Here is a 14,818-nt window from a genome sequence, read left to right as displayed (position 1 = left end):
AGATTATTTGGCTCTACAGGGAATCTCCTCTGCCATCTTCTCAAAACTTTCCTCCAGTACTGAGGCAGCAAGGAGTCAATTCTTAAATATGCTTCAAGTAGGGGCAGTTTCACTGCACTCCAGTCCCTGATAAGAGAGACATTGGATTTCAAGTAAATAGGATAAGGGACTCACTTCTTTACTAAAATAACAAACTAAAAACACACTAGCGATCTCAAACCAATGCTATCACTGCAAGAAGAAGAGATTTTTAAAGACTAAATCTGAAATTATCTTATGCCTTCAAAAACAAACAGACAAACAAAAAACAATACAAAGAGCTCGACAGGAGTGAGTATCTTAAGAAGAAAGAAATGAAACAGTCAAGCTGCTCGATTCTATAGTAAAAGATGATTAAAATGTATTTATAGTGGTAAATGCTATGCTATAAATGTCTGCCTTACTTTCAAGTATTAGCTATTTAAACCAGTGTTTCCAAACCTGGCGTGGGGCCCTGTCTGCTCTGATGATGTCAAAATAAGATGTTCATGTATTTTACTAAAATCTTGATTCAAAACATAATGAACAACAGTGTATTGGAGCCACCCTAAAAGATTAAAAAAAACATTTAGAGGATCTGTAAATATTTTGGAATAAAAAGTTGAACATTTCAAGATAATAAAGTCTTTCATTAACTACAAACCAAACTCAGAATTTTGAAGTTTAAAAGTTTTAAATATATGAGAGGTTAAAAATAGAAACTGAAAATTTTCAAGTTTTTTCTTTCTAAAAATTAAAAGAAATGAAAATAAAAACAATGGTTTGAGTTTTGGTTTTATAATCTCAAAAACTCTAAGTTTTAGGTCATGCACATTTATGACTTTCAATCTATCTTTGAGTATGTCTTAAAAATGTCGGGTTAATACTAAGCCAACACAGTGACTTTAAAATGTTGAACCATGTCCAAGATTACTCAACACTGGGAAACCTAAAACTCTGAAAACAGAAAGTGAAAGACAGAGAGAACATCAAGAAAGTATGTGAGAGAAATATGAAAACAAGCACAGGGACACAAGAAAACATTAGCCTCACCACATCATAACATGCTGCCAGTTTGAGCAGCACTCGGCTGTAGTGGTGGAGCTGCTGCAGAGGCCAGTATAACAGTGAAACCAGATCAACATCCCCGCTGACGGACTGGTCTGATTCACACAGCTGAGCTAGTATGGTCTGCTGAGAGCCTAAACACTCACTAAACACAGACAAACAGAGAAATTAAAGGATATAAAACACCCAGTACTTATTTGTTAGAAGTTCCTTCATCCAAAAATATCAGTTGTATTTTGATTAAAACCAAATCTTTTGATCTTGTTTTGTTTTTATTCTTTTTTTTACTGATTGACATCAATTCTATGTTTTAAGGGTATCAAAAGTAGCTCTCCTGCTACACTGACACTTGTCAACAAACCAAGTTAGGTAAACCCCAATAATCAATTGAAAAAATTAGAGGGGAAAAGGCTTACAGTGAGAGTTTATGAAGTGACTGGAATCCACCCATCACATGGAAATCACCTACTGACGAACAATACCTGAGGGCACAACAAGAGGAAGGGATTTCAATTTGAGCTGTCAATCTGACACTACAGGCACCATGAAAACAATCCTTTAAGTCAGTCTTATTTACAGGCTTTTTTGTTTTTATCAAACCATGCAACTTAATTCATTTCAAGGAAACCAAATTCTAACATAGATTATTATAAAAGAAAGTGTACACAGAAATCTGGAGCCATAGATTTTAGATGAAGCATGTTTCTTTAGGTCATTGACTTCATGATAAAGGTAGCTGGTATTTAACCAGCTTGCATTTATTACTGCTCAAGCACATAATTAGGATGTTTGGAACAACTTGTGTTGTATGCTAAAGTTGTACAGTTTTTTTACAATTGACCGAGCTTCTCTAATAAATTAACTTCAAGAAATTAAAGTAAATGCAGAAAACACAAACTAAAACAAGTTAAAAATGTTATTATTGCATTAAAAACATCTGTGCTGATAAAGTGAAGATGTTGTTTTTATTATAAGAGTGACCATTACTCTTTAAAAATGTCCATAAAGTGCTCAGTGTGTGTCAGCAGCAGAAGAGAAGTGACATCCTGTCCTTGAACGTCATGTAGAAAGTAGCTGAGTGATGTAGAATGGCGACCAATCAGGACACACAGACGAGTGAAACTCTCACAAAGAGAGAAGAAGAGATGAGTGCATGACTCGCCTAGCGATGGACAGACACTCTCTGTGGAGGACAATGCACAGACATTCACTTAGCTTTATGCATTCACTATTACAGCACAAATAAGGTGCACAAATCATGCTACTAATATCTCCAAGCCATACTTTAATTTTTAATAAATATGAAAAATATTCAAACTGCAATTTTCCAAACAAAAATTTAAAGGTGGAAAGCAGAGTTGAAACAGTCAGATATTTGAAAAAAGAGCCAGCAAGAATCACTCTGACCTCTGCTGCGTAGTGGTGCGAGGAGGAGCTTCCTAGTGTTGCTCAACCAGCAAAAAAACTGTCTCTCTCTGGAGGCCAGCTCATGGATAGCTGAGATAAAACCCATCACGTTTTGATCCGCCAACACTGCACAGCTAGGGCCGCCACAACACACTCTGCTAATGTAACCCATCTACACATAGAGACATTCCCAAAAGAAAAAGAAATAAAGTTAAGGGTCATTTCTTTAAATATATTCAGGCATTGGCAGTGCGAGAATGTTTCTTTATCTTTTAGTCCAGTATGCTCTTCATACTCTACGTTTAAAAAGGCAGCTAAAATGGACTGCCGTCACTGTGTGATGTATTTATGCTGTTTGATCACAGATTTCCACTGGTAACACAGAAGTCACTTTTTAAGCGTACTTGCAAAAACATTTTTACTACACAAAACTAAAAACAATATGTGCAGATCAATAAACTACAACAGGGGTGTCAAACTCAATTAACGTTGAATTTAGGTCTGACCTGAGGGCCTAACAGGGTCACCATTTAACCAAGAACTGTCAACCTTATTTTCACTAGTAATGAAAGATGGAAAAAGACAGCACTGATGACAAATGATTTTGATATTTCAAAAATAAAATAATATGTTTAAAGACTCAAAATCTGAGATAAAAAGTCAAACCTATAAGTTCAAAAGGTCAAAATACGAAATCAAAAGTCAAGGTAATGTTTTCAATAGGAAAATATATGAGACAGAAAGTTAAAATCATGAGTGTCAAAGGTCAAAATATGATTTAAAAAAAGAAAATCATTAGTTTAAAAGGTCAAATGATGAAAGTAAAAATATATTTATAAAGCGCTTTTCAAAAACCCAAAGACACTGTACAATAATAGTAAAAAGAAATTACACAAAGAAGGAAGAGCCAAAAACAGACAACATCACAGCCAAACAGAGAAACAAACAAGCAAGCAACCAAGGTGGCAAGACAACAAACGTTAAAAGCCAGTTTAAAAGGTGAGTTTTGAGCATTGATTTGAATGTGGATGAGTCCATACAGTGTTGGATATTTTTTGGGAATAAATTCCAGAGGGAAATATGAACTACTATTTTAAATTATAAATCTGAAGGTTCAAACTGTGGGTTAAAAAAGTCAAAATTATGAATTAAAAATGCTAAAATATGAAATAAAAAGTTTAAATTATAAGTTTGAGTCATAATTGTGAAATGCAAAATTAAAAATATGAAACTAAAACACATATTAACTTCTTTTCACACATTCTTAACTTTTTATCAAATTATTTTTACCCTTTACTTTTTCAAACTTTATGACTCAATATGGATTTTCCAAATCATCAAGGTTTACATTTTTTATGCTGGAGGAAATCTGCAGACCTCATATCAGTGGGCCAGTTATAATAGAAATATGATATGATCTTGCGGGCCATGCTTAACTGAACCACAGCCCCTTTTACACTCCTGTACTACAGCGCTGCAGTTAGAAAAATGCTCCATCTTTCTTCTTTACAGACAATCCTGCTGAAAACAACACCAACACTGTTTTCAGTTCTGTTTTCTACATACAAACCTCCATGCAGGAGGGCAGCAGGGTGGGTCTCACAGTATAACTCTCTGCTCTGCTGGGTGACCTCTGGTATGACCTTTGATCATTGTGTGACTCTTCCCTCAAGGACTCAAGCTGCTGACCGCAGTACAACAGAACTGGCTGGACACAGTCTCCATCAGCCAAGAGGAGGGAGTGACTCTGACCAGCTGATACGTCCCAAACCCGGAGACCATCGGACAGCTATAGTGGAACATCAGGGACAAAACACAGAATACCATTTAGAAGATGTATTGACTTGACATATTTTTACATGTTGAGTCATACATTTCTCTGTGTACACTTCAGTTAACCTTGCAAAGCAGATGGATATGCCTGTTTCCTTGTTTTTCACTGGCGAATCCATCTTGCAAAGCTCCCATCTGAACCGTTTGGGCCCGGTTAGAAAGTGACAGGACCAATCAGCGACGAGGGGAAGTACTTTCAGGCGCGGCAGATAAACAAGCAGCAAGAGGCCGGTGCAATTATGGCGGAAGAGCTTAGCGTGGATGCTGCTAAAGCGCCAGTTTTATCAGAACTTGACGACATATCTTTGTTAATATAGGGACTAAGAACAGCAGTGAGTTGTTTCTTTTCAAAAACGACAAAAGTACTTACATGTCTATAACCGCCATGTTTCGTGTTATTCCCCAGTAGCTGTGCACATGCAGCTCGATAGCGGTTACGTCATGTGTTTTGTTGCTCTGATTGGCCCATAGAGATGTGACAGACAGAACGTTCACCCAATCACACGATTTTTTTTCAAAGCCTCTGCCTTTTCTCAAACATTTCCTATTGAACCTTTGCCTTGATATTCATTTGCACTTGTGTATGTTTTAAAGTACTATCTTGACCAATAACAAGTAAGGCCGAAATTTCATCTATAAATTTCAGTTATTATTTAAAATTTTTCTGTCATAGTTTCACCATTATTCTCTTACTGTCAGGACATTTTTATTCTAATTTGCTTTTTGAATTATTTCAAGTGTGAATAACTGTTTTCCATTAGTTGAATGGAAAGTTGAATAATAAGGAAGAAAAAAGCACTCTACACCATACGCTGGCACTTCTGGTACAGTAATGATAATAGCAAAAATGTGATTCTTTCAAAGGCTTACTAAAGTAATTTAGTGCCAACAGCAGTTTTTCTGAAAGGAATACATCTTTAATTTAATAGGAACTGCTTCATTTTTGTTAAATCAAACATCTAGTTAAATGTAACTTAATGCCCGGTACCTGTTGCTGTGTTTATGGTACTAATAACTAGACAAAGTCAAGTCTGTGTCTCTAACAATGGTATCATAAACATGCCGTTTACTGTCTGAACGTATCAAAGATGTGATTCTTTATTATCAATTTATTAATAATTCTTACTAAAGAATTAGAGATTTACTGAACAGAAGAGTTGACAAAGTGAGTCAGGGATATCAATATAATTCATGCATTTAAAGAGGGACTAGTTATTGACAAGATAAGAATATCAGAGCTCTGACTGGGCTGTACATCTACCCTGGAGTATAAGGTCATCGCTCAACTCATTTAACAGAACTCGTTTGTCTCTATCACTATGCAAATACTGGTATTAAGCTACTTAAGTTTGCTAAAATTGCTTGTGTAGGCTATCTGAGATAATTTATTCATTTTTTCCTCTCCAGTAGAAGCTGGAAGAATAATAATATTTGAGGTGTAAAAGAGGACGTTTGCATATTTTAATCTCCAAAATTGCTCAAATAATCAGTATTAGCATCTTATTTCAATGCAAGGTCCTGTTTAGACAGAAACAAATATTTCACACAGAGCATAGATGATATAAATAAAGACATCACTTAAAATTCAATTACTGCTATTTAATTGGACAACTGACTGAGAAATTAAAGAACAAATATGAACGACAGACATATTCTGCACCTTTGTGAGCTGAGGAACAGTCACAGGACTGTTAATATGACCAAGCTGTCCACACATGTTGCTACCCCATGAGTACACCTGCAAACACAAGGCAAAGGTTAGTAAAGTTCATTTGAGCATGAGACTGTGTGAGCTAGGTGTCTGTTACCTGACAGTTAGCAGTGAGAGCCAAAGAATGGTGTGAACCAGCAGCAACTTTGATCACCTCTTCACCTGTCAAAGACTTGACACATAGAGGCTGGAGTCTAGACATAAACAAAAACATATAGACAAGCACAGATTTTCAACAAAAGAGGCAATGTAGTCTTATTTTCATTCTTCACATTATTTTGCTCCTTCTGTATTACATGTGCGACTAAAGAGAGTCTGTGTGCTTCATTCACACTGCAAGCCTTTAAGCACAATTTAGATTATTTGCTCAGATCTTGTGTTTTTCTATCTGTTGACATTTCTTTCTAAGATGTGGCTTTTATCAGACTCCTCCATTGATTTAAACAGATTCAAACACAAAAGTGGCCCAAAACTGATTAGAAAAGCTCAGGTTTGATTGTGGATACTGTGCAAGAGTAAAGTCTTGTGTGTTTCACTTCATAGGCTATCTGAAAGTTAATTTAATTCACCAGTTTATGCCATAAGGACTAATATTAAACAAAAAGATTTATTTAATTCATCTAGCAACTTTAAACTTGTTATACGACTTTGTGTTAGTGTGTGTATGTGTGACCAGACCTAGCAAGCTGATCTCCATGGCCCAGTTGCCCCTCAGACCCTCGACCCCAGCTCCACACTTCGGTCTCCAGAGTTGGGAGCCCATCTCCAGCAGTCTCCGGAGCTACAGCCTGGTTTCGACAAATACATGATGGCTTGCATGCACAAGGCCTCTGTCGTCTTGGAGACCCTTTAAGAAAAACACTGTATCTTAGGGTATTGGTTCCCAGCCTGGTGTACAGGACCCCCTTGGGGGCAAAGATCTCAGGGGGGCTTAAAAGCTTTGTGTGCTCTGAGGTTGTCAAGATAAGATTTGCACATACTAACTAAAACTATGATAAAACAGTTATCAGAAAGTGTAAACAAGACTCTTTAGGTAAGAGAAAAGCATGTTAACCTATTTTCTTGGGCTTTTATCATTTAACAATATAAATCACTGTTGATTTTTTTACCCATTGTTTTTTGGGTTGGGCTGGGTGGGAACAACTGTCTTAGGGCAAGGCAATCATGACATTGTTTTTGAAGATCCAGCCTATTAGACACTACCACCACTCAAACCAGTTATGTTTTATGCCTATTCAAATTTAATATATAAATTAGTAAGTGGATGAATATCAAAACTCAATGAAACATGTGTCAGTCTGTTGACTAATGAAAACCTTTAATCCTGTCCTAAATCAGCCGATTACAAATATCCCTTGCATCTTCTTTTTGTACGTCTTTGTCATTCATTCACTTTCAAATGATTAGCCATTTCATTTTATTGTTGTAAATTGAGTAAGGATATCTTTAAAAGCAAACATTGTTATCTCAAAGTTAACTGTATAATTTTGTCTCAAAAAGCAAATACTGCTATCTGAAGATAAGCATGATAGGCGTGCTGTGATCTCGGCTTATAAAGTATTTGAAGTGAGCAGATAAGGTAAAGCTTTGGAGAACACATGCTGTGTGCGTCAAAGAGGCAAACATGGGCTGAGATTATATTGTGTGCTACTGTTTGAGAGTACAGTGCATTCATATTCCTCTTCCCTGTAAACTCAGGCTTCACATTTACAGAGGCGATTCTGCAGGTATTATTTATTGGTACCAGGTGAGGGGAGTCTTCGTCATCTTTTAGGATAAGTTTTAAAATCAACTTTGTTAAGGGAGCTTATGAATGACGATAGATAAAACACGATTATGTTGCTAAATGCCTAGCCCTTTCAAAAATCCAAAGCATGACACCAATAGCCATTAAGTTTTTGGTAAACATTTGTTTTTTCTGTCCCATCTATTTTGGACACGTATTGGGCTGGAAACTACAAGTTGTATCTGGCAACACTGTATACATACCAGATACCTTCACCTTCTGCATTATGATGAGCACAAGAATTATACTAGCAGAGGGAAACAGCTCTGTTCTGTCTGTAGTTCAAAAATCTAGCATTAGTATGCTATTTACTCATTGTTGAAAGACATTTTTCATATCTATTTTTTTCTAAAAATACAAACTTTAAGTAAAGCAGGCTCAGGTATCCTTCTCTTGTATAGTACTGGCAAGAAAGTAAATGTGCAAATTTGTGTTGTGAAGATGTCACAGAATCATTCCTACCCCGGGTGGGTGTTCCAGGCAGGGAGCGTCCCCTGTTTGTAGCCTTCCTCCTCTGATTTACATTTGTGAGACTTGCGCTCTTCCTCCCCTGAAATGCCTGCTTCTCTTCAGCAAGACAAAGCTGAACTTCCTCCACACGTACGGATGAAGAGCATGGGATGAGAACTCCGCTGTTACTGTAGGATTTAAGGGCAGAGCAGCAGATACACTGTAGCTGATGATCTTCTTGATGTGTGGACAGAGGGGCATCAATAGAAGATCTCGATAGCATTCTTCAATAGCATTTACATTAGTTTTTAGCTATTTGAGCAGCAAATAGGACAAGAGTCGGAAAGAAGCTATAGCTATAAACTCTATATCCCTATTAAATGAAACAAATTCAACTCCTAAACACAAAGTTACACTCACACCGATGAATTGCACAAGCTAGAACTCTTGACCAAACCCTGTGCCCAATGTTGAATAAATCTAAGTCTTACCTGTTGGTTTGGCTTTTAATTTTTACCTCTTCTTTGAAACTAGAGGTCAAATGATCAGAAGGTGGAGTTGAAGAAACACAACTGTCATCTGGAATTGTCATTTGACAGAAGAGAAAGAATAAGAAAAGAAAGATAATTAAACATAAATATAACAGGCAAGCAAACAGGCCAAATCTGCCTCACTGAATTACATTTCTAACCTGAAGTAAAACTGCTCACTGAGTCACTATCTCCTGGTCCTGTAACGTTGTCCCATGAGAAATTTGAATGTTTTTGAACCAGGTTCTGAAGCTCCATTTCCTCAGAGCCTGGCAGGGAGCGAGACAACATGCTGCCATCTACTTGAGTGAAAGAGTCAGAGGGCTCATGGGTCTCAAGATTAGTGTAAGGGCTACTGCCAGCTGGCACACCACCATGTTGGGGCATTGGTCTGGGGCTTCTTCTTCTTGGAGGGGTCTGGAAATGCAAACCAATGAGGGCATCAACCAACTAAGAAGCACAACCTCTAATGAGTAAAAATATGGCTAAAAGCAATAGTGTGACTACAGCTGATAATACATTCTACACCATCTAGAGTCTGAGATTCTGAATCCCCTCCTGAAAACAAAGCATTAGAGAAGCCCAAACCCATATTTTCCTGTAGTTTGTCATTTTAGGGCTATGATTACCTCATCTGATATGCCTTTAGTCAGCTCCACTCCTAGAGGACAATAGTGACTGGTGTCAGCTGCAGACAAGTCATCCCTCTCTGTCATGAGGGGCTGAGATAACTGTCCCTGCTCCTCTTTCTCTGGATTCAATGTACTGTAGTTCTTTGGAGGTAAACTACGAACCAGGGCCAGGCTGTGATAAGCACCACAAGCCACCTGTGGAGAATAAGACAGTATTTCCGGGCACAGATCATAATTTCTGTGATTTTAATGCAACAGTAATGATATGAGAAAGGGAGTCTACCTGAAGTACATGTCTGCCTGCCAAATGCTCCACCTGTGTAATTGCATGAATATGATTAGTTCATCAAAATATATAGGCCCTACAGGTTTGTCAAACGCATTAGAATTAATCACCTTCTGTGGTTTCCAGACAGGGAAGGTACTAGTGACAAGGCCAAGTTGGCAGCCACTTCCCCACGCCCACAGCTCATTCTGGGCTGACAGGGCAAGGCTGTGCTCCCGTCCAAAGGCCAGATCCACCACCCTAACCACTGCTGGAGGAACAACCTCAGTGTCCACCACAGGGACATGGCAAGGCTCTGAAACTGATACAGCGGTTGACAAAAGATGGACTCAGAAAGGTGCGCTGACTGACATGATCACAGTTGCCCAAAGTCATGTTATGGGCTTTAACAGCTGATCTCACATTTTAGACTAAATGAGAGGAGAGTACCAAGCTGGTACATAAAATAACTGAACTACTCTGATATTTGCTGATGAATAAATCCTCTCCTCAGCAATATAAGAGTACAGAAAATTCATAAAAGGACTATCGTAGAAAAAAGAGGGGGAAATACTGTCCATAAGAGAAGAGGGAAGAGACTTGAGGTTCAACCAACCTGTGATGTTTGAAGCAGCACCACTCTCAGTCAGCCCACACTGTCCTGCAGTACTCTCCCCCCACATGTAGATGTTGCCCTGGTCACTCAAAGCTCCACAATGAAAACCACCAGCAGCCACACGGACCATTACCTTTCCCAGCAATGAAACCTCCAGCACTGGAGAAGACACTGGGACGCGTAAATCCCTCCACAACAGTTCACCAAAAGAATACACATGACCACCTGCCAGAAAGCAATGACTGAGTATCAGCAAACAGGGATACAGCAAGCTATGACAAGTCCTCTAAGACTGATACATACTGTGTTTGTAATAAGGACATTATATAAAAAACCCAACAACAAAAACAAATTTAAGTTAAAAAAAAAAAAAAAAAGACTTAAAACTTTAAAAAGTTAGCTTCTCTGTTAAAAAAGTTTCAACTTTAACTTAACTGATCCAAGAAGGAGCTCTTTTTACATACCTTCTGTAAGTAGGAGTCCATGATATTCTCCAAGAGAAGCCTGCAGGACAGGCCTGGAAAGGAATACCCTCTCTGGACAGACCTGAAGACTGGAGCCTGCTGACTGCCAGAAGTGGAGCAGTCCTCGCTCTGGAGATGTTTGGGCCTGCTCTCCCACAGGGCTGAAATTAACATACACAAATCTATTGCTATACTGCTCCAATTTGGACCAAGAATTAAGACTTGACAAGCCTTTTTCCTAAAAAATTTCAATCCAAACTCAAAAGAGATGATCACAATGCAAAGTACTGAACCTGATAAATTCTTTTTGATTTTAGTTTGGCTTAAGAGGCAAACTATCTCTGAAAGTTAAATCCAAACTCATTCATCTGTCAACCAGTTAATGTTTGTACAGTACATGCAGGCCCTGACATGCAGTTATGTTTTCACAGATGGAAGCAACAACAGCAACTGAGGGAATGGGTACTCTCCACAAAACATACACTGAGCTGGGCGCACACAGCAGAAACACCACTAAAAAGCCACATAATAAATTAAGCCTACTTACACTCTGCTAAATTACATTTTCACACTACAACATCTACTCTATTCCACAAGAATTACCTAAGGACAGTGCAATAACCCACATGAACTGTGAAATCTAATAATTACACTTTAGGTCTTCTAAGGCTTCTTCTTTGTTACTTCTCCAACACTTTATCTTTTATTCATTTATGTGCTGAGTGTGACGCTGTTGTTTTTAAATGCATGTTTCTTTGTATGGATTTTAGCAGTCTATGGAGATATTTTACCAGTATGCATGTGTGTCTTTCTAACTTTTATGCACCTACCAGGGATCAGCAATCTTAATTTTTTTTGTATCCTGTTGTTCAGTGAAATTAAGCCTTCTAATTGCTTTCAATTGCAGGGATCAGGGTACAGAAAATGTGATATTAGATATAATATTTTGAAAGACCTTTTTTAATACTGCCTCAATATATTTTAAAACCCAACTGCATCCTTAATTTCCAAGCAGTTACATCAGTGACAGTTATGTGCATGTTTTGTACAGGCTGTGTGATAAAAATGAGACTACAAAAAGCTTTCTCTGAGATACTAGCAGTGCTAACATTTACAAACTCTGCTGGTATTACACCAGGCAGCAGCTTTCTTTGCAAAATGCAGTAAAGTGTTAACAGGTATAAGTCCCACCATCATTAGCTCAAACACCTTTACCTATCACTTGCATACATACATCACCAGTCACATACATAACTTGCGAGTTAGAGACAGGGATGCACTGATAGCTCAGTGGGCCGAAACATAAACAAGCCTGCAGACTAACGTTGAAACTGGTAAGGTACCATCAGAGTTTCACTTGTGATTAAAACTTAATGTAAAAACAAAAGTAGAAAACTAGCCCACATCCTCCTTTGACAAATATAAAAAAAATGATAAAAAAAAGGTACATTTAAGACTTGATGGTCTTGCATTTGAGACTTTTAAATGCCTGTGTTTTTGGTCAATTGATTCATCAACTTTTAATTCTTTTTAAAACTGTGTAGACACCCTGATGAAATAGCCAGATAGTTTTACTTTAAATTAACATTCAACTTTTTCAACAATAACATAAAAATAAAACATACAAAAGTGAAAAATCTTTATAGTTTTTTAAGGAACCACTAGAAATGACTTTGATATACATCTCTAAATTTGTTGTAAATTGTGTAGCAGTTTGAATTGCCTTTTCAAATTACACATATTATTTAGAACCGTTTTTTAATCTATTCTGAGATAACATATTTTTCTAGTCTAGATGACATTTTAACAAACTGATTAAATGAGCATCTAGGTTTTTATTAACATTATTCCAATGAACATTTCTGGAGTGTGAACATATTTACCTCTCCTCCCTGGTCTCCATCACTTCAGTCTCTCCATCTCACGGGGTATTAAAGACATCTTTAGCAACATATTTCAAAATATCTGTTGTTCTGGCCAATCCCAACTATTAGGGTGCTCACAAAAACACGGTTCTATGCCCCATTATGACATCTTTGGTCCATCTGGCTGCAGGTGCCTCCTTACTGTAAAACAACTGTTTAAAAATCATTCATTCAGTAGCTTTTAATTGAATGATATGTGCATTAAAAAGTAGCATTTATAATGTAATCTCTGGCTCAGGATCAGAAGGTTATCCATTGTCATGTTTGTATGGATGCAGTTTAGACAAGCAAGAACATACAGTTCTTCAATCATTACTGAAATTACCACCAAAGTTTAACTAAATAATCTTAACGATTCTTCCACCTGAACGTTAGAGTCCCTACGTTACGCACGTAGACTAGACATGATGGCTTTAAAGTCTAATCACAAGACATGTTCAGCGAAAACAGAGACACATGTAACTCCAGGACCAAGACAACATTGCTCAACATTTTGTATGAAATGGTACGGAACTGTACTTACCACTGATATATGACACCTGAATACCGAGTACTAACATTGTCTGTACGGTTAGGACGGGCGTGATGTTGTTAGCTAAAAGCTAAAACTGCTACAGACGTTATAAACTGCTGTTGTTAGCTCAAAGCTAAAACGGCTAAAGAAGCTAACTAAACTTACCGACTGCTACGTTAACTCGGTAGAACGTAGCTAATATTGACAATGCAGAAACTCTGAATGTGCTCCGACAACTGTGTCTGACAGACACGGAAAAGCCAGAGCTATGGCATGTATCTGACAGCTCAATCAGTGTCGCGCAGTAAATGCAGAAGTTCTCTCTGACAGTGTTATTCTGGGGCACGAGCTCTTCTAAGGCAACCGAGCAGGGACAAACGTTGCGGAAGTGACACACCTGTTGCTGTTGAGGTTCATAGAGGGGCGTTAGTGCCCAATGAGGCATTCTAATGAATAAGCTTAGCCTCTTACTGTAATCTGGAAACAAACTTTACAGATACAAACTTAACAAATCAACCTTACGAGTTAAAGACAAATGTCATTTTAGAAAATATTTGGTTGAAAGTGTTTTCAGTATATTTTAACCAATATTTAGTCTATAGGCAGTTACGTAGCCTAGTTTTAATAATAAAAGAACCCATAGCTGCCGATTTTCCACCCTTTTTCTGTACGTTTTTTTCACACAACCCAGTGATGTAGTGGTGCTTGCAGCAGTGGGTATTCTCATGCCCCCCACATCTATCAAGCGGCCCGTCCTTCAAAGGAAAATCGCCTTTTAAACAAAGACGTAAGAGCGTCCTGCATATTTAGTTAACTAATTTAGTATTGGCATTTTGTCACTTAACTGCTGCTGCTTCAGTTTAAGGATGTTAATGAAATTTACAGCAAAGAAAGAGTAGATTTTACAGGTCTGGCACGCTTAATTTAGGGTGAGACAACTACACGACTGCATTTTGAATTGTGCATGTATTATAAAACACCGCACAGGTGCAGCTACTCTTACTATTTCATTTGCCATCCTAAGGGGGATTTAGAATTGGGCATATAGCGTACTCTGTGGAGGCAGAAAAATAAAGGGGGATGCTATATGCCAAGAGTCATCAGATACAATTAAAATAGTGTTGCTTTGTCCTAACTGGTGGGAAACACATACAGGAAATCAAAAACAGCAGATAATTAGGACTTGAATGATGAGTATGTATTTATCATGCATTACTAATGATGGCTGACAGGTGGATTTCTGTAAGTTCCTGATAGAAGTGTTTTACTAATGATCGTTTTTTAGGTTGATTTAATAGCTTTAATACACTCTCTAAATGTAATCATCCTTTGGGGCCAAAGGATGATTACTGCTTTCCCCCCCCCCCCATTTTTGCAACTTTTATCCCAATTTGGCCCCATTTTACCCATTTCTGCCACTTTTTTAATCACTTTTGCCAATATTTGCATTTTTCTATTTTTTTTTTTTTTGTCTATATAGCGACCTTGTGCCATTTTTGCCTGTTTCATTTTCACCCATTTCTGTCCCTTTTTAACCACTTTTGCCCCTTTTTGCCCATTTTTAAACATCTTCTTGCCAGTTTATGCCCATTTTTGGCC

General features: G+C 37.7%; 1 protein-coding gene across 7 annotated transcripts in view; it reads right to left on the bottom strand.

Moving 5' to 3' along the window:
* serp2 (stress-associated endoplasmic reticulum protein family member 2) overlaps positions 1 to 13,555 on the bottom strand; it is a 57,246-nt gene extending 43,691 nt beyond the window's left edge. For 3 of the 7 annotated variants that reach the window (XR_005992964.1, XR_005992965.1, XM_041806682.1), the window contains exons 1-18: positions 13,229 to 13,555; positions 12,664 to 12,857; positions 10,781 to 10,941; positions 10,317 to 10,541; positions 9,832 to 10,022; positions 9,719 to 9,751; positions 9,433 to 9,630; positions 8,965 to 9,220; positions 8,765 to 8,852; positions 8,286 to 8,461; positions 6,716 to 6,884; positions 6,135 to 6,231; positions 5,987 to 6,064; positions 4,064 to 4,282; positions 2,494 to 2,665; positions 2,074 to 2,269; positions 1,503 to 1,568; positions 1,072 to 1,231 (exon numbers count right to left, since the gene is read on the bottom strand). Coding sequence is in view for 5 of the 7 variants with exons in the window: in XM_041806682.1 (XP_041662616.1) it covers positions 1,072 to 1,231; positions 1,503 to 1,568; positions 2,074 to 2,269; positions 2,494 to 2,665; positions 4,064 to 4,282; positions 5,987 to 6,064; positions 6,135 to 6,231; positions 6,716 to 6,884; positions 8,286 to 8,461; positions 8,765 to 8,852; positions 8,965 to 9,220; positions 9,433 to 9,630; positions 9,719 to 9,751; positions 9,832 to 10,022; positions 10,317 to 10,541; positions 10,781 to 10,941; positions 12,664 to 12,683 (2,505 nt within the window). In the remaining 2 variants the exon portion in view is untranslated. Of the gene's footprint in view, positions 1 to 1,071; positions 1,232 to 1,502; positions 1,569 to 2,073; positions 2,270 to 2,493; positions 2,666 to 4,063; positions 4,283 to 5,986; positions 6,065 to 6,134; positions 6,232 to 6,715; positions 6,885 to 8,285; positions 8,462 to 8,764; positions 8,853 to 8,964; positions 9,221 to 9,432; positions 9,631 to 9,718; positions 9,752 to 9,831; positions 10,023 to 10,316; positions 10,542 to 10,780; positions 10,942 to 12,663; positions 12,858 to 13,228 lie in introns of those variants that run through there. The other 4 variants (XM_041806681.1, XM_041806684.1, XM_041806685.1 and 1 more) reach the window with 4 other exon arrangements.
* Positions 13,556 to 14,818: the final 1,263 nt, after the last annotated feature.

This window comes from Cheilinus undulatus, linkage group 15 (genome assembly GCF_018320785.1).
Source record: "Cheilinus undulatus linkage group 15, ASM1832078v1, whole genome shotgun sequence".
In the NCBI taxonomy this organism is placed as follows: domain Eukaryota; kingdom Metazoa; phylum Chordata; class Actinopteri; order Labriformes; family Labridae; genus Cheilinus; species Cheilinus undulatus.
Note: the sequence above shows the minus strand (reverse complement) of the source record. Positions and strands in the feature narration are given on the sequence as shown.